General features: G+C 39.2%; 1 protein-coding gene and 1 long non-coding RNA gene across 3 annotated transcripts in view; one reads left to right on the forward strand and one right to left on the reverse strand.

Moving 5' to 3' along the window:
* The first annotated feature begins 453 nt into the window (after positions 1-453).
* Positions 454-16,827, forward strand: LOC117510887. The gene is made up of 2 exons (XR_004560836.1): positions 454-983; positions 16,532-16,827. It is a non-coding gene; the product is annotated as an uncharacterized LOC117510887 (long non-coding RNA).
* Positions 4,361-18,552, reverse strand: part of LOC117510885 (mitogen-activated protein kinase 1) — a 67,060-nt gene continuing 52,868 nt past the window's right edge. For both annotated transcript variants that reach the window (XM_034170779.1, XM_034170781.1), the window contains 7 exons: positions 17,018-17,207; positions 16,210-16,326; positions 15,678-15,792; positions 11,035-11,166; positions 9,900-10,009; positions 9,598-9,726; positions 4,361-4,520 (listed from right to left, as the gene is read on the reverse strand). In XM_034170779.1, the coding sequence (XP_034026670.1) occupies positions 9,610-9,726; positions 9,900-10,009; positions 11,035-11,166; positions 15,678-15,792; positions 16,210-16,326; positions 17,018-17,207 (781 nt within the window). In that variant the 3' untranslated portion in view covers positions 4,361-4,520; positions 9,598-9,609. The remainder of the gene's footprint in view (positions 4,521-9,597; positions 9,727-9,899; positions 10,010-11,034; positions 11,167-15,677; positions 15,793-16,209; positions 16,327-17,017; positions 17,208-18,552) is intronic.

The raw sequence follows: 18,552 nt of genomic DNA on the forward strand, positions 1-18,552 counted from the left end.
GAAACATTCATTTTACAATAAAAATATCTGCACAAAAAATTGACTCAAGAAAAAGGGTTATGCAAAAAATATGTTTGCTTTCCATCTTTTCAATACAGTCACAAATCACAACTGTGGCAACAACTGTTTATAATTTACAGAACTGAAAGATAAGGACACGCCCCATTACCCACCCCCACCCCCATTTCCCTCCCAAAAACTTGATTGTGTTCATTTCAAAAAGCGTATACTGCAATTACAACAGATTCCCGACTAAACAAAAGCTGCACATCAAAATCTTGGATATCGAGACTATCAAAAAAGGCACAGACAGACAGGTTGCACAAAGAACTCTGCAAAAGCTTATCATACAACTAATTGTAGCAAGGTTTCCAGTGACCTTAATGTTCTCACTAAACACCCCCGTGGGGGGGGGGGGGGGGGTAGAGAAAAAAGAGAAATTATCTACAGGCGAATCAAGTCCCGGCAGGCACCTTGGATTTACAAGTCCCATCCTGATGACTGCGCAAGTGCATTACAATCTGCGACAGATGGGCGTGTTCAACACGTGTAGTGGGACAGATGGATCTGACCTTATTAACTCAGAAAAGGTCCGCTCAGGTGAAACCTGTGAGCTGAGTAAAAAAATGATGAGCTGGGTTTAACTTGTGTGGGTAAAGTTGTGAGAAATATGTACATTTTTTCCTCCTCATTCACTCTGAATGATGCATTTATTTTAGGACAGTAAATGAGCTGATTTAATGGTCAGGTTCTGTCCAAAACCAAATATCCTACACTGAAAAAACAAACAGAAAAAAAAAAAAAAAAAAAAAACAGAAAAAAAAATCTTACCCGGTATATTTGTCTAATTTGGAGTCAAACTATCTAATCTACACTTAATACATGACAAAATTACTTAAATAATATTTCAGTATTTTAGGACTTGTTTGTAGATTGGACAGCACAGTGCTTAGTGGTTAGCACTGTTGCCTCGCAGCGAGAAGGTCATGGGTTCAATTCCCACCTTTGGCCTTTCTGTGTGGAGTTTGCATGTTCTCCCCATTTGTGTGGGTTTCCTCCGGGTGCTCTGGTTTCCTCCCACATCCAAAGACATGCGGGTTTGGTGGGTTGGAATCTTTAAATTGTCCATAGGTGTGCGAGTGGGTTTGAATGTATTTGTTTGTGGCCCTGTGGCAGACTGGCATCCTGTCCTGGGTGTACCCCGCCTCACGCTCTATGACTGCTGGGTTAGGCTCCAGCCCCCCGCAACCCTTGATTGGACTAAGCGGTTGAAGATGAGTGTGAGTGTTTGTAGATTAAAACAAGCAAACAAAAAAAAAAAAAACAACTTAAAATTGTTGTTAAGTGAATGAGTCTTGAAAGCTTTTAGACTTACTCAAAGATTTTTAAGATGCTGTGTTGTTTGTAAAAGATGTAACACTTGAGCAAAATAATGCTCAAAATGACTTCCCAGCTAATTTCAAGCCTTGGTTCAAGAAATCGTGGAGGAAAGTTCACATAATCAGCTAACTGATCATGGTAAAATGATAAACAGCTAAAACATCTAACTGATGCTACCGCTAACCACTTTTAGTGTATAAATTGGCATTGGCTCAGTTTTTGGGCTATAAGACATAAAAAAAAAAAAATAAAAAAAAAAGATCAAGAGCTGAAATTTAGTATACTGAAACAAACATGGAGGTTCCCAAAAAGGACAGATGATGATACTATACAGAAATAATTAAATTCATAAATGAAAGTAAACCATAGTTTCCAATCAACATACAGTTTATTCACAGTACAGAAACAATTAGCGTTTAAGCTCCAACTGGAACATACGATTTAAGGGTTTCCATTTTGGGACAATTAAAATTTATTCTAAAAAAAAAAAAATGTTAGCAGAGATAGAGTTAGAAAAACTAAATGGGAAACTAATTGTTTTCAGTTATCTGAAGAGCTAATCTGCTAATTACTAAAGTGCCCACACACAACTGATTTTGAGCAATATTTTACTAGGATTAGGAAATGCTAACGTTTTTTTACAAGCAGCACAGAAAGTTAAAAATCTTTTCAGCTATGAATTAAGGAGGTTTTCAAAACTCTTTCAATTAAGATTTTTAAGACTATTTAAAAATAACTGAAATGACTGAAGTTTTACTTAAATGATTTGGTCTTACATTAAGTCTGGATTAGATATTGACCAGAAATTACACAAATATACTTGGTAAGATTTAGCTTTTTTTTTTTTTTTTTTTTTTTTGCAGTGTGCAGACAGAATCACCTCCATCCACTATGATTTCAATCAACTTAACGATGACATTTCTGCTTCCATACCAGTTCTGGAACATGGTCATCAATCCATGTGTTAATGTAAAATAAAAGTCAGGAGTTCATATTTAGCCCCAATCCTGTCAACCACAGACCTACACGTAATTCACTGAGACACAAAAAAAAACACAATACCGACAAATCAGCCAAAATGGCCACATCGTTGAGAAAAACAAACAAACAAAAAACAAAAACTTACTTTATGTTTAAAATTCTTAAGTGCCAGGCAAAGTTGATTCAAGAAGAAGCAGTTTTAGGTGGAGTCCCCCACCCAATCCATTTCAAGATGACAAACACTGATATTAGCAGAAAACCTGCAGCCTAACTAAAGGTTAAGATACACAAAAGTCAAGTAAGGTCCATTTGTAAACCAACTGGAGCAATAATCTTCGGATTTGCTAAAAAGCTGTTACACATGGAGCTTCAGCACTCCCCCCCACCCCCCGCAGTGAAAAAAAACACAACACAAATAATATCTGAGTTGATTTCTAATCTACAATAAATCTTAACAGTCTTCGATCAGCAGTCACGACGCATGAAACATGTTTTCTGCTGCATTCACTTTGAGTTCCATGGCAGTTGCCTGCTGGTACCACGCCGTCAGCTGTTATCAGCATCAAAATGTGCAATTTAAAAGCAACCTTATAGAGAGCTAAATGATCTGAAAGGCGACCTGTGAGGTTTTGTTTTCCCTCTTATGGATTATCATGCCTGGATCTCATCTCTCTGGTCCAGGGAGACTTTTTTTGACTGGTCTAAACACAGATCTATGGTTATTCTCCACTGCAGCCACATCCAGATTTTTAGCATGCAGATGTAAAATGTGCCAAAAAAAAACAACAAACAACAAGAAAAAATGAGTAGGTTAAAATCCAAAGCAGCATGGCAGAAATTGTAATAAGAGCAAACAGATGACAAGAAACAACTAAATGCAGAATTGCTAAAGTAAAGAAATGGATGCAAAAACAAACAAAAACAAACAAACTAAAAGCACCATGCGATATTGGGAAAGTGTGATCATACCACAAAGGTAGAAAAGAAAGAGGCGGGCTCCGCCAAGGATGCGCCCAGCTGCGTGGCACTTAACACCGTCTTTGTATACAGAGCTTATAAACAGTCATGCAAAGGGCACCAGTATTATTCTAACAAGGCGATAGAGGGATACACAGACGGGAGAAGGAAAAGAAGACCAGGAGACCTGGGAGGCAAGGCAACACTTCCTCCTGACAAACCGTCTCCCCATGCCACCCACCCCACATGGAAACGATCACACTGTGTACACACAGATGGGTGCTTCTGTGGCCTAAATGGACTTTAACTTTCTCATGACTGGAGTTAAAATTAGTAGAAAACCTTAAAATGCACCTGATGGCTTGAACCTGATCGCTCACTGAAGCAATGAGACGTGAACAGCACTTTTTTTGTCATTGTTTACACAAGGACAAGGCTATAAATTCATTAAGTCCCCATTCTGTCATCATGCTTTCCATTAAAATATTTCAAGACTATGATTTCTATATATTTATATGCATACATTTGCATTTGGGACTTCTGTACGTTAATGATTAAAATATAGTTACCACGCCCTGTGACAGCTTGGCAGTCCGATTACATGATTTCATTGCATAAATCAGTTGATTAATTCGGATTTGTCTTTTCCAGACAAAAGTGAATTAAAAAAAAACAAAACAAAAAAAAAACAAATCACATATCCCTTGTATGATTATGTCAAAGGGTAGAACATACAAAAGAGCGTTTTGATGAATAATTCTTAGAACCTGCTCACTCAGACGTAATCTGGCAGGGCAGCATCGGCAGGTTTACGACGACGACAGCCGCCGCCGATGAACACCACAGCTAAACTATCGGGACAAGACAAAAAGGTCCTGAAGAGGAGCAGCCAGAGCCAAAGCCTTAGAGACACATAATTTTGTTCATCTTGGCTAAAATCACCCCAAACTGTAAGCTGTGATGTCACCCACCTCCCCTCAATTCAAGGGTGAGAGAGAGAGAGGAGAGCAGAGAAAGAGAGAGAGCGAGAGACTGATTGATTCCTGACGCCATTCCTGAGCAAAGTGGACTTGACGAGTGAGACCTAAGGAATCCAGGAGATGTGGACAACAGGAGTGGAACAATGATAAACAAAAGTCGCAGCAACAGTGTGGAGGTGGGGAGGAGCGGTGGCAACGCTGAAGCCAGGTCCACAGAATCATCTGGCGGGAGAAAGAAATGCTGCAGGTGTGATAAGATGTCAAACATCATTTAGTCATTTTAAGGAAAAAAACAAAACAAAAACTGAAAACAAAAATGCTCACCCTCCCTGTCATAAAACAACTGGAATTTATTTGGTTAAAGCTGAACTTTTGTTCCCTGTGATTAGCAGACTCCATATGATTAATGGAGTCTTATGTGTGTAAATTTATGTGTGTAACGCTGCAAAAACGACTCCATATTCATTAGGAACGAGGATGGAGAACAAGTTCCAGTTGAGAACGGTTTCCAAACATTTCAATCCATCAATATTCTCTTATTATTTGCTGGCATGTTAATCTGATGCTTCTGCGCTGCAAGGTGTGTGTCATGATGTCACATCTGGCATCATGATGACTGCACCAGCAAGGATGGAAACACCTTTTCCACAATCAGGGGTACCAAGAGACAGCAGTCCGAATTCTTACATCAGCCCTAAATCATATTCAAAATTGGCTTAACGGATCATGTCTGCAATTAAACATACAGAAACTGTCTGTATGTATTTTTCCCAAAAAGGGCTTCCAATATTGAGTGCTCCAATGTGTACACTGGAGATGATGATCTGCAGTTAGTCAAAGAATTCAAATATTTGGGGAGTGTTGCTGGATACTCTCCATCAAAAAAAATCAAGTTAAAATGATAACTAAAATAATCAAATATAATGTGCAATGGCCCAGTCACACGGCACCACGATCCTGAACGAAGGGAAAAAGTAAAAAAGTCACAATTCGTTGAGAAAAGGTGGACGAAAGAGCTTTTATCACTGAACAGTCTGCAAAGCAAGAGCGCAAAAGGGACGAAAGAGGAACTTAACAAAACCGAAGCTCACGATCTCGACGCTTTACCTGAAACACACCTGGAGCCACAGCTGGAGCAGTGTGTTTCTGGATCTCTGAGTTCCAGGACTCGGTGGTGGGAAGGAGCTCATAGCACCTGAGTCCTGGAGAAACTGCAAACAGAAGCTGTGGAGAACTGTGCGCACGTAGGTGGACCACCTGCTCCTCGTCCAGATCAAAAGAGGGATCATCTCCATCATCATCAGAATCCTCACCGTCTGTCGACACGCTGCGCGCTCCGTCTTTGTCCAATTAAAAAAACAAAAAAAAAACAAAAAGTGCACCGTGGTCACTGCTGTATCACTGTATTATGTTCTAAGCCATATATATTATTTATAACAGAAAACTGTCAAAAGGGAGAATAAATATAAATATAAGTGTAAAGATGATTGAATATATCAGAGCAGTAAATTAATCAGTGCGTGTGAACGCGCACATTGACTCGTGCGATTATTCCACCAGCTGATCACTGATCCACAACATGAATTCTTCCTTCCAGAACAGCTCTTTATATAATCATTTTGATTCATCTGCCTGTTGCAACATGTACAGAAGGACTGGACTGTCATTCCTACACTCACATTGTTATACTTAATACAAACTAATAAACGCACGCAACAGCAGCTGCTGCTGCTGCATTCAAGTACTGTCGGAAATTACACAACTTTTTTGTTGTTTCAAATTCAACAGTTGCTTGTGGCAAAATAATTAATTATATCCACACAAAAGATTAATTCTGGCCAATGTAAGGTGCCTGAGCCCATTGAAGCTGCCCCCCCCCACATATATATAAAAAAATCCAAGCAAGCAGGCTGAGTGTGCCCTGTAATTTCCGACGTTACATGAAGCAGCAGCAGCCTCAGCGCTCAGAAACCGGCTTCTGCACTGTGTGAAAACATTCAGCTGCTCCAATGACGTCAAATTAAACAATAACGTTACAAAAACTACACAAACGTTTAAAAAACATCAAGAACGGCAGCAAAACAAGACAGACGAATTGAGGTTTCGTTGCCTTTCATTCAAAATTTTCAACAGTTTAAAAATCCTGACGTAGCGCCAGCTGCAGGAATGAAGCTGCACGAAGGTTAAACGATGCCAACGACAGTCAAAGAAAGTCCAGATTTCTTGTTTCGTCAGGGCTTCGTCACCCTTCGTTAAGTGCTGTGTGACTGGGCCTTAACTTCAACCAAATAGAAGGTCAATGACAGATCAGGCTGCTATGATGCTTTTGCACCATGTAGGTTACTGCGTAACCAGCTGGTCTTTGACCAGTGTGACAATTCTAAAACTGAAATGCTTTACAAAAGAGCTTTGAAAATTTGATGAGATGCAGACACACAATGCTCCAGCTGTGGCTCCAGGCATGTTTCGTTAAATCTGAAAACTACTCAGAGCTTCATAGTGGAGAAGGATTTTCTTTCACCAAAACAGATCAAATCTAGCCTTGCAAATCAGATGTACCTTTTGGCAATCTGTAGTCTTCTTTTTAAGAAAATCCTCCTCTGTATCACTTCATCATGAAGCTGTATAACTGGTGATACAAAATGCAAAACATGCACTGTGCACAATTCTTCAATCAGTCACAGAAGCCTGTAACTTCTTCAGGGTTGTCTGGGTGTCTTTCCTCACTCTTCTTCTCCTTGCACAGTCACTCAGTTTTTGAGAACTGTCTACTCCATGCAGATTTACCACAGACTGTCATACTGTTTGTATTTCTTAGTAATTGATGTAAATAAAGTAATAAAGACATATTCAGCGGCAGCTTTACCATCAGAGAGCCTTGTCCACAACTACCACAAAAGAATCCAAGCTGTCACTGATGTTAAAGGGGGCAACACACGGTATTATGAACATGGGGGGTATGTAAACTTCTGATCAGGGTCATTTGGGTAGTTTCTGTTGTCATTATGATTTAAATAGCGTAAACACAGTTGTTTGACAATAAATGGCTTCACCCAACCACTAACCAAGAGGGAAAAACCTTTTGTACTATCATTCATATTCTCTGAAAAACGGCCAAAAAGTAATTTCTTAGTTTTATTTTTATTTTAATAATAAATAAATTAGCAATAAATAATAATTTGCAAAAAAAAAAAAAAAAACTTTTTCATGTTGTCATTACAGGGTGTAGTGAGTAGAATTTTAAGTGGGAAAAAAATTGAATTTACTTTTATTTTGGAATAAGGCTGTAACATAATATGTGGAAAAAGTACTGTGAATACTTTCCGGATGCACTGCATGTATTGTCAGTTTATGAAGCTGGTATATCATCACACTTAAGTGTTAATTACTATTTAAAACTTAATATTTTAGCTCAGAGACTAAATCTGGCAGAAAATAAATCAGGAGTTGAAGAAATATTGATGAGCATGTGAATGTTAGCAACAATAACTACCTCAAGTTCAAAATACCCTGGTTGAAGATATTTTACAGCAACAAAATATACATACTGGTGTTTTTTATATATAAAAATATGGATGCTTGCAATAGGTTTATGTAATTATGTGATCACAGAATTTCTTTTTTTTTTTTTTTTTTTTTATATATACCATTGGGCATATGTCGTGTCAGTACACAATGGCATACAAAAAAAAGAGCAACACAGATGGACACCTGATTGTGAAAAAAGTGAAACAGCTGCACTGATGGTGAAAACGTGCCCACTCTTCCATTTTGTCAGACAGAAATGTTATCAGGAATCAGTAAGGGAGAATCGGGCTGATGGGCAGCATCTATATTGAAGACAAAAATAAATAAATAAATAAATACAACATTTTCTCATCTCTTATAGTCAGCTCTGAAATTTGGGGTTCTAACAGATGCAAGTCATTTTTGGGGGTCCATGTTGGAATCCTGTAAAATACTGACAGTTCTATCAAGTTGCATGTGGAGCCTTGTGGTCGGCTGCCCGTAAAGGGGTGTGTTTTACAGAGCAAGTCGCCCTGATGCATCAACAGGTAGCAGTATCAGTCAGCGGCTAAGAGCCTCAAATATTATTAATGGGGGGTGAGAGACCTTCAAGGTTTGCAAAAACTGTGTTATTAAGTGTTATTTCAAGAGGGGTAATGTAGCTGCTGTCAAAGGCAACTGCCATATATTTAATTCATTATTTTAACACGCTTGTAAAAAGACAAATACATAGTATTGTTTCATTTAAAACATTGAAGAATAAATAAGTAATCATTTCAAGTAAATTCATGTAAATATAGTTCATTCATTTTGGATAAAAACACTTCAAGAAGAAGGAGAACTTATGTTTGTTCTGCACATTCAGGGGATATAGTTAAATGGTGCACATTAGAAGACAAGAGAAGAAGCCTCTTGCGTTGACAGGAAGCTGTGTGTGAAGTCACCTTTGTTCATTTTGAGTAAATGCAGCCAATGAGGTAATTTTTTTGTTGGTTTCTGTGGTACTGCTTTATTCATATGCTTACGTGAATTTCTATTTCATTTTGTGTAAGTTCTCTGTATTTTTGTGAGTTAATTTATGTTTTTATGTTTCTCTGTCTTAGTTCTGATGGCATTATGGAGGCATACTGGGGGCATGTGAAGGCATGTTGGCCAAAATAAATGTCTGTTAAAACCCAAGAATGATGTTGAGCAAAACTCAAAAGGAGTAACACATAGGTTTGTGCTTGTGCTCTGTATTCCAACACTAATGTAACACCTATTTAAGTACTGAGTGGATGCAGCAACTACACAGGGTCTACATTTTGAGTGCAACTGTTACATAGTCAGATATTATTTTAAACAGTTGTAATGTGATGTTAATTAATATTTGAGTTTTCTGTTGAGTGACATGACATTTTAAATAAATATTCTTAAAGTCAGGGCATTAGACTTGGTACCAAGGGGGGGGGGATTATCAAGAAATCTCCAGCAATAACATGCTGTAATTCTGACACTGTTCACTTGACATGAATGTTATTACTCTTAAATTAAAGCTGACAGTTGGCATTAAAACTACATGTTTGCAGTTATGTCCAATTAGCAAAAACTACATCTATGTTAAACTATATGTGCACCAATCTGTACATTTCAGACATTGAGAGTTTATTTAAAGCAGTAGAGGTGAGTGCATAAGCTCCCTGGTCAATTTACCTTAAAAATGTTTTTCTTAGTCATCAGCGTCTGCTGTTGTTCAGTGTTGGATTTTATTAGTGAATAAGTTTTAGGTTGAACTACAGGGATATGGAGCTACCTGTGTCAAACGTTAGGACCTAAAGGTGGTCTGGAAACGTGCAGTTTCTTCAAAGATGAGCTCCTTCAGTGTCTCTTTGGGAAGGTCATCCAGCTCCATGTCAAACTTGAATGGGGCCTCAGCAACAGGCTACAGAGATGATTTATTGTCAGACTTAAACAGTGCATATGTTCCATCAGAAGTCTCAGTGAGTTATACAAACAGGAAAATCTAATACACAACTGTTTAAACGGTTACAATTTATAATGGATTATTACTATACTATTAATCCCACTTTAAAGCCATTTGAGGTGAAATCTGACCTCATCTGTCGGGTCGTAGTATTGCTCCAGGTATGGGTGTGCTAGGGCCTCCTCCACTTCAATCCTCTTGTGAGGGTTAAAGGTGAGCATCTTGTCCAACAGGTCAAGAGCTGACACACACACACACACACGTTACAAAATGCAGATTCGATAAAAAAAAAAATAATAATAATTTTGCTGATTTGAAGTCTGATCAAAGAATAATTAACACTCCTTGCCAGGAGAGGGCACCAACATATGGTATGAACTGCTTGGAGCATTTTCAGAGAAAACTGGTGCACACACCTTTTTAATATGATGGATTTAATGAAAGTGAATAGTGTATAAAGTGAATAAAAAAGCAACATGTTGTAAAATCAAAGTGCAGTCAAAATGTCTTCAATGATTAAATAACAGCAACAACATTGCAATCACTGGCAGACACCATAAAAAACAGAATAGTGGTGTCAAAGTGCTGACTTGGGGACCAGATGTGTCAATTTCATAAAGCCACCCACCATACATTCAGGATTTACTATCAAATCTCACCCCTGCTATTTTAAAAGAAAGAATCATGAGGCTGTACAATGCTATAAAATAAGAAGTCCCTTTGGTTTCTCCCTTGTTTCATTTAGGGTCACCACAGGTGGATCTGCATGTTTATTTGGCACAGGTTTTATACTGGATACTCCTCCTGACACAACTTCACATTACATGAAGTATGGGCAGGGGTGGCCTTAATCACAGACTCAAATTCTTATTTTTTGAATTTCACAATTACCAAAACAGCATAAATCAGCTGCTGGTCAATGATGGCTAGCACCAGCAGCGTTATAGCAAGTGACCCCAAAATGTCTCTTTTGAAAGTTAAAAGTGAGGCTGACCAGCACCAAAGTCACTTGTACATATATTGTTGTGTTAAATGCAAGATTCAATGTATCTGCAAAGAGAATATCATCTTTCTCCAAATGCATGACAAAAAACAAAAAAAAACAAAACAAAATCACTGGACTTTTCCCCCATTGATGTTCAAGTCCCCCAACACAAAAAAAAGAACATATGTAGTTGCCCTGAAGTAGCTTGAAACCTAAATTCTGCTGACTTCAGAATGAGTGTGGACCATGTTTGTGAATGAACTTCAAAGTCTCGCTCTGACCTTTGGGATCAGCATTGGGAAACAGGCGGTTCCACGGCACCTTGCCGCGGTAAGGCAGCGACAAAAGATAGTTCCTGGCTTTGATATTGATGATACAGTTGAGGTCTTCCTGTGAGGGGGAACCCAGGATCCCTGTGGGACAAAGACATAATGGCAAAGGGAGTTGGATCTTACTTTAAGTAGATCCCAATTAACAGCTCAAAATGAAGATGTTAGCTACGCGAGAAGTTTCTACAACAGTTTGGATTCACAAAAGTAGTGACAGATGGGACAGGCCATATGTGATCTCCCTGCAAGACAAATCAATCAATCAATCAATCAATTTTATTTATATAGCGCCAAATCACAACAAACAGTTGCCCCAAGGCGCTTTATATTGTAAGGCAAGGCCATACAATAATTATGTAAAACCCCAACGGTCAAAACAACCCCCTGTGAGCAAGCACTTGGCTACAGTGGGAAGGAAAAACTCCCTTTAACAGGAAGAAACCTCCAGCAGAACCAGGCTCAGGGAGGGGCAGTCTTCTGCTGGGACTGGTTGGGGCTGAGGGAGAGAACCAGGAAAAGACATGCTGTGGAGGGGAGCAGAGATAAATCACTAATGATTAAATGCAGAGTGGTGCATACAGAGCAAAAAGAGAAAGAAACACTCAGTGCATCATGGGAACCCCCAAGCAGTCTAAGTCTATAGCAGCATAACTAAGGGATGGTTCAGGGTCACCTGATCCAGCCCTAACTATTAGCTTTAGCAAAAAGGAAAGTTTTAAGCCTAATCTTAAAAGTAGAGAGGGTGTCTGTCTCCCTGATCTGAATTGGGAGCTGGTTCCACAGGAGAGGAGCCTGAAAGCTGAAGGCTCTGCCTCCCATTCTACTCTTACAAACCCTAGGAACTACAAGTAAGCCTGCAGTCTGAGAGTGAAGCGGTCTATTGGGGTGATATGGTACTAAGAGGTCCCTAAGATAAGATGGGACCTGATTATTCAAAACCTTATAAGTAAGAAGAAGAATTTTAAATTCTATTCTAGAATTAACAGGAAGCCAATGAAGAGAGGCCAATATGGGTGAGATATGCTCTCTCCTTCTAGTCCCCGTTAGTACTCTAGCTGCTGCATTTTGAATTAACTGAAGGCTTTTCAGGGAACTTTTAGGACAACCTGATAATAATGACTTACAATAGTCCCAGCCTAGAAGAAATAAATGCATGAATTAGTTTTTCTGCATCACTCTGAGACAAGACCTTTCTAATTTTAGAGATATTGCGTAAATGCAAAAACGCAGTCCTACATATTTGTTTAATATGCGCTTTGAATGACATATCCTGATCAAAAATGACTCCAAGATTTCTCACAGTATTACTAGAGGTCAGGGTAATGCCATCCAGAGTAAGGATCTGGTTAGACACCATGTTTCTAAGATTTGTGGGGCCAAGTACAATAACTTCAGTTTTATCTGAGTTTAAAAGCAGGAAATTAGAGGTCATCCATGTCTTTATGTCTGTAAGACAATCCTGCAGTTTAGCTAATTGGTGTGTGTCCTCTGGCTTCATGGATAGATAAAGCTGGGTATCATCTGCGTAACAATGAAAATTTAAGCAATGCCGTCTAATAATACTGCCTAAGGGAAGCATGTATAAAGTGAATAAAATTGGTCCTAGCACAGAACCTTGTGGAACTCCATAATTAACCTTAGTCTGTGAAGAATATTCCCCATTTACATGAACAAATTGTAATCTATTAGATAAATATGATTCAAACCACCGCAGCGCAGTGCCTTTAATACCTATGGCATGCTCTAATCTCTGTAATAAAATTTTATGGTCAACAGTATCAAAAGCAGCACTGAGGTCTAACAGAACAAGCACAGAGACGAGTCCACTGTCCGAGGCCATAAGAAGATCATTTGTAACCTTCACTAATGCTGTTTCTGTACTATGATGAATTCTAAAACCTGACTGAAACTCTTCAAATAGACCATTCCTCTGCAGATGATCAGTTAGCTGTTTTACAACTACCCTTTCAAGAATTTTTGAGAGAAAGGAAGGTTGGAGATTGGCCTATAATTAGCTAAGATAGCTGGGTCAAGTGATGGCTTTTTAAGTAATGGTTTAATTACTGCCACCTTAAAAGCCTGTGGTACATAGCCAACTAATAAAGATAGATTGATCATATTTAAGATCGAAGCATTAAATAATTTTAGGGCTTCCTTGAGCAGCGTGGTAGGAATGGGGTCTAATAGACATGTTGATAGTTTGGATGAAGTAACTAATGAAAATAACTCAGACAGAACAATCTGAGAGAAAGAGTCTAACCAAATACCGGCATCACTGAAAGCAGCCAAAGATAACGATACGTCTTTGGGATGGTTATGAGTAATTTTTTCTCTAATAGTTAAAATTTTATTAAAGTTAAAGGAATACTCGGCTCAATAGAGCTCTGACTCTTTGTCAGCCTGGCTACAGTGCTGAAAAGAAACCTGGATTGTTCTTATTTTCTTAAATTAGTGATGAGTAGTAAGATGTCCTAGCTTTACGGAGGGCTTTTTTATAGAGCAACAGACTCTTTTTCCAGGTTAAGTGAAGATCTTCTAAATTAGTGAGACGCCATTTCCTCTCCAACTTACGGGTTATCTGCTTTAAGCTGCGAGTTTGAGAGTTATACCACGGAGTCAGGCACTTCTGATTTAAAGCTCTCTTTTTCAGAGGAGCTACAGCATCCAAAGTTGTCTTCAATGAGGATGTAAAACTACTGACGAGATACTCTATCTCACTTACAGAGTTTAGGTAGCTACTCTGCACTGTGTTGGTATATGGCATTAGAGAACATAAAGAAGGAATCATATCCTTAAACCTAGTTACAGCGCTTTCTGAAAGACTTCTAGTGTAATGAAACTTATTCCCCACTGCTGGGTAGTCCATCAGAGTAAATGTAAATGTTATTAAGAAATGATCAGACAGAAGGGAGTTTTCAGGGAATACTGTTAAGTCTTCAATTTCCATACCATAAGTCAGAACAAGATCTAAGATATGATTAAAGTGGTGGGTGGACTCATTTACATTTTGAGCAAAGCCAATTGAGTCTAATAATAGATTAAATGCAGTGTTGAGGCTGTCATTCTCAGCATCTGTGTGGATGTTAAAATCGCCCACTATAATTATCTTATCTGAGCTAAGCACTAAGTCAGACAAAAGGTCTGAAAATTCACAGAGAAACTCACAGTAACGACCAGGTGGATGATAGATAATAAATAAAACTGGTTTTTGGGACTTCCAATTTGGATGGACAAGACTAAGAGTCAAGCTTTCAAATGAATTAAAGCTCTGTCTGGGTTTTGGATTAATTAATAAGCTGGAATGGAAGATTGCTGCTAATCCTCCGCCTCGGCCCGTGCTATGAGCATTCTGGCAGTTAGTGTGACTCGGGGGTGTTGACTCATTTAAACTAACATATTCATCCTGCTGTAACCAGGTTTCTGTAAGGCAGAATAAATCAATGTTGATCAATTATTATATCATTTACTAACAGGGACTTAGAAGAGAGAGACCTAATGTTTAACAGACCACATTTAACTGTTTTAGTCTGTGGTGCAGTTGAAGGTGCTATATTATTTTTTCTTTTTGAATTTTTATGCTTAAATAGATTTTTGCTGGTTATTGGTGGTCTGGGAGCAGGCACCATTTCTACGGGGATGGGGTAATGAGGGGATGGCAGGGGGAGAGAAGCTGCAGAGAGGTGTGTAAGACTACAACTCTGCTTCCTGGTCCCAACCCTGGATAGTCACAGTTTGGAGGATTTAAGAAAATTGGCCAGATTTCTAGAAATGAGAGCTGCTCCATCCAAAGTGGGATGGATGCCGTCTCTCCTAACAAGACCAGGTTTTCCCCAGAAGCTTTGCCAATTATCTATGAAGCCCACCTCACCTCAGACACAGAAGTACAAGCTGATAAATGTACTTTATCAACCGTCTATCTACTGGCACCAAGATGTTGTCGCTACTGACGATTCATGAATTTATCACTTACTTGGTTGAATCGTGGGTGATGCTGTGCCAAGAAATCAAAATTTGGGTGTGGGCTATAGCCATTTATAAAAATCACGAAATCCATAAAAAAAAGAGAAAAAAAAAAAAGAAAAATACACAGCAGGTATACAGCAGTGCATAGTTACTTACTGTCCAGCAAAGAGCGTGGACAGGCAACTGGATCTCTCCCTGATCATCTGCAGCAGCCACTGATTCTCAAGATCAGCGTATCAAGTTGCTACATGTACACAATAGGTCTGCTCACCTGTGCCTATGGCAAGAGAAACTAGTGGCTGCTGTAACCTGAGCACGAGGTCACCTGTGCCTACGGCAAAACAAACTAGTGGCTGCTGTAACTTGAGCATCGACATGATACATTGCTAATTTTTACATTTAAAACTCACATGCAAAACAAGCGCAGAAAGGAGATATCCCAAATCCCTAAAATTGCAAGTACAGCCTGCTTCTGGACAGTTGTTGGAAAATATCTGAATGATAATTTGCATTACTTTAATGAAAATGATACCACTTTGTACTTCACCTTATGACTGTCAATGTAAAAAGCGGGAAGATAATAACATAATCCCCCGCAGACCTTCGGCCAGCGCAGGATAAAAAAGTCTTACCCAGAATGTGGTTAAGCTGATCCAAGTAATGCTTCCCAGGAAAAATTGGCCGGTTGGACAACATCTCTGCCAAGATGCACCCCACTGACCAGATGTCTATGGACTTGGTGTAGCCCTGAGAATGAGGTAAAATGATGATTATTCTGTAAGTACATATCAAATGTTTGAGTCTTCCCATCCTGCCAACTCTACCATAAGCACACTTTTACCCAAGATGAGGAATCAAATACCCAAACCCTCTTTGACTTGTAATTTCACAATTCAGATTGTTGGAAGGATACAGAAAGCTAAGTTAAACTAAGATTACATATAATGAGGATTGAAAATTAATTTCTTGACTCAAATGTTTTAAACTATAACACTAAGTGTGTAGTACAAACAGTACTGGTACATTTTGCTTCACAAACACCAAGTTTCTCATTGAAAATATGAACAGTGACTATTTTTGTTGCACAGTATAATTGGCTAAAACATCCAAACCACTGACAAAGAAGAAACAAGCCAGACATTTACAGTGCATGAGGACACATACCTTGGAGTTGAGCATGATCTCTGGTGCTCTGTACCAACGGGTGGCTACATACTCCGTCAGGAATCCAGTGTGATCGTGGTCGGGATCAGCCACACGAGCCAAACCAAAATCACAGATCTGAGGAAAGACGAGTCACAGCACAGTATATATCGCATGTTTGCTCAGGGAGGTTGGTAAGATTAGACCTTAACCTTGTGAAGCGCCATGGGGCGACTCTTGTGATTTGGAGCTATACCAATAAACTGAGCTGAAATACTGCTGAGGGCAGCACAGTGGTTTAGCCGTCAGCATGGTTGCCTCAGAGCAAGACGGTGGTGGGAAGGTCATGGATTTGATTCCCACTTGGGGCCTTTCTGTGTGGAGTTTGCATGTTCTCACTGTGTTTGCGTGGGTTCCCTCCGTGTGCTCCGGCTTCCACCCACATCCAAAGACTTGCAGGTTAGATGAATTGGAAATTTAAAATTGTATGTAAGTGTGCATGTGGGTGTGAATGCGTTTGTCTATATGTGGCCCTGCGACACACTGGTGTCCTGTCCAGGGTGTACCCCGCCTCACGCTCCATGACTGCTATGATAGGCTCCAGCCGCCCCCCCTTAACCCTTAATTGGAGTAAGCAGTTGAAGACGAGTGAGTGTGTGTGTGCGCGCGTATATATTATATAAAATTTTAGAAAAATGACTATCTCTGTGACATTCAATAAAGGTGGATGGTCACATGAAAAACAGCACTGACACCTGTATCCATCACTGAACATCAATATTTCAATCTTAAAGTAATTAACACTTCAGAAAAATGCATAAGCTACTACCTTGAGATCACAGGTGGTGTTGAGCAGAAGGTTGGAAGGCTTCAGGTCACGATGCAGGACATTGGCAGAGTGGATATACTTGAGCCCTCGTAGGATCTGATAGAGAAAGTAGCAGATGTGGTCGTTGCTCAGGTGTTGAGTCTTCAGAAGCTTGTACAGGTCTGTCTCCATGAGATCCTGTACAATGTAACTGTACAGTTCTGGGTTAAAGAATTTCACTGCTTCTCAAACCATTCCTCTGTACGTTTGTGTAATCATTAAAACAACAACAAAAAACATTTCTGTCTTTCCATCTTCCGTACAAAACAGGACCTGACTGGGCAACAACTCCATGAAATATCACTGGTCTTTAGATGTGAGTGTTTTAAAGAGCTCTTGCTATATAGCTACAACTTACTCAATTTTAATTTATTTCATTTTATATAGCGCCAAATCACAAAGCTGCCTCAAGGCAGCTTGACACAAGGGCTAACCCTTACCAACCTAGAGCGATCACAACTTCCTGAAAGCTCTTGTGAAGGAAGAGCTCACTTCTGGTTAGCACAGAGATATTTTATCCGTAAGTGTCTGTCTTTTTTGTTTCTGTGCAGGATTATCTTGTCTGGCAAACAGAAAGCAGCAAGCAGAGTGGCTGCTCGCTTCGCTCACAGCTATTCCATCAGAAAATATAGGCTAGAAATACATTCACTACATCAAAGTGAGTAAGAGCCCAACTGACCAGCTTACAATGACAACTAGCAGCTTACACTAAATACACAGAAAGTGTTAATTATGTAACAAACATCTCTTAAGATTTTACAAGACTAATGGGCCCCAGCAACCTCAGCTTTCCCTTCAACTTTATTTGACATTTTTAAGTTCATTAATATTAAAGCACAAACTGACTTTGATACACCATCAGTTTTCAACACCAATGTCTCCTTATGACTTAATATAACTGCAGTAAAATGAACTACCACATTTACACTTAAACAGTCAGAACAGGGGTGATCAAATTATGTAAAATATCCAATTATACCATTTTTTATATTAGGTCCTGAGGCACATTGGTGCTGGTGCTTATCTTTGGACTCCACAGTGAGAAACAGATGACAGTCTATGACTCCTCCTGGGTGAAATGACAGTCCATCACAGGTTACGCCCCAAAGGAAGACTGGTGGTACCCATGTACAGCTGGGTGGACTGAGACAATGTAGATGAAGTGTCTTGTCTAGGAACACAAAAGTAGCATGACCGGGAATGGAACCCAGGTCCACATACTAGGATCCCAACCCCTATCCCACTAATTGTAATCATAATGTTGTATATTATTAATAACCTCAAATAACTGTTACCTAAAGTGTACAACTACACACTGAGGCAGCTACCTGTCACAGCAAAATATACATCTCCAACATTTTGGTTATTGCATGTTCTGTCAACCTTGTGTTGTGCTTTTTGTTTTGTCTTGTTAGAATGGTTCCGGCAGATGGTCAACCCACTGACTCTGGTTTGTTTGACGTTTCTTCCTATAATCAAAATATACTGAAAATGTT

The sequence above is a fragment of the Thalassophryne amazonica genome, chromosome 5 (genome assembly GCF_902500255.1).
Source record: "Thalassophryne amazonica chromosome 5, fThaAma1.1, whole genome shotgun sequence".
Lineage (NCBI taxonomy): Eukaryota > Metazoa > Chordata > Actinopteri > Batrachoidiformes > Batrachoididae > Thalassophryne > Thalassophryne amazonica.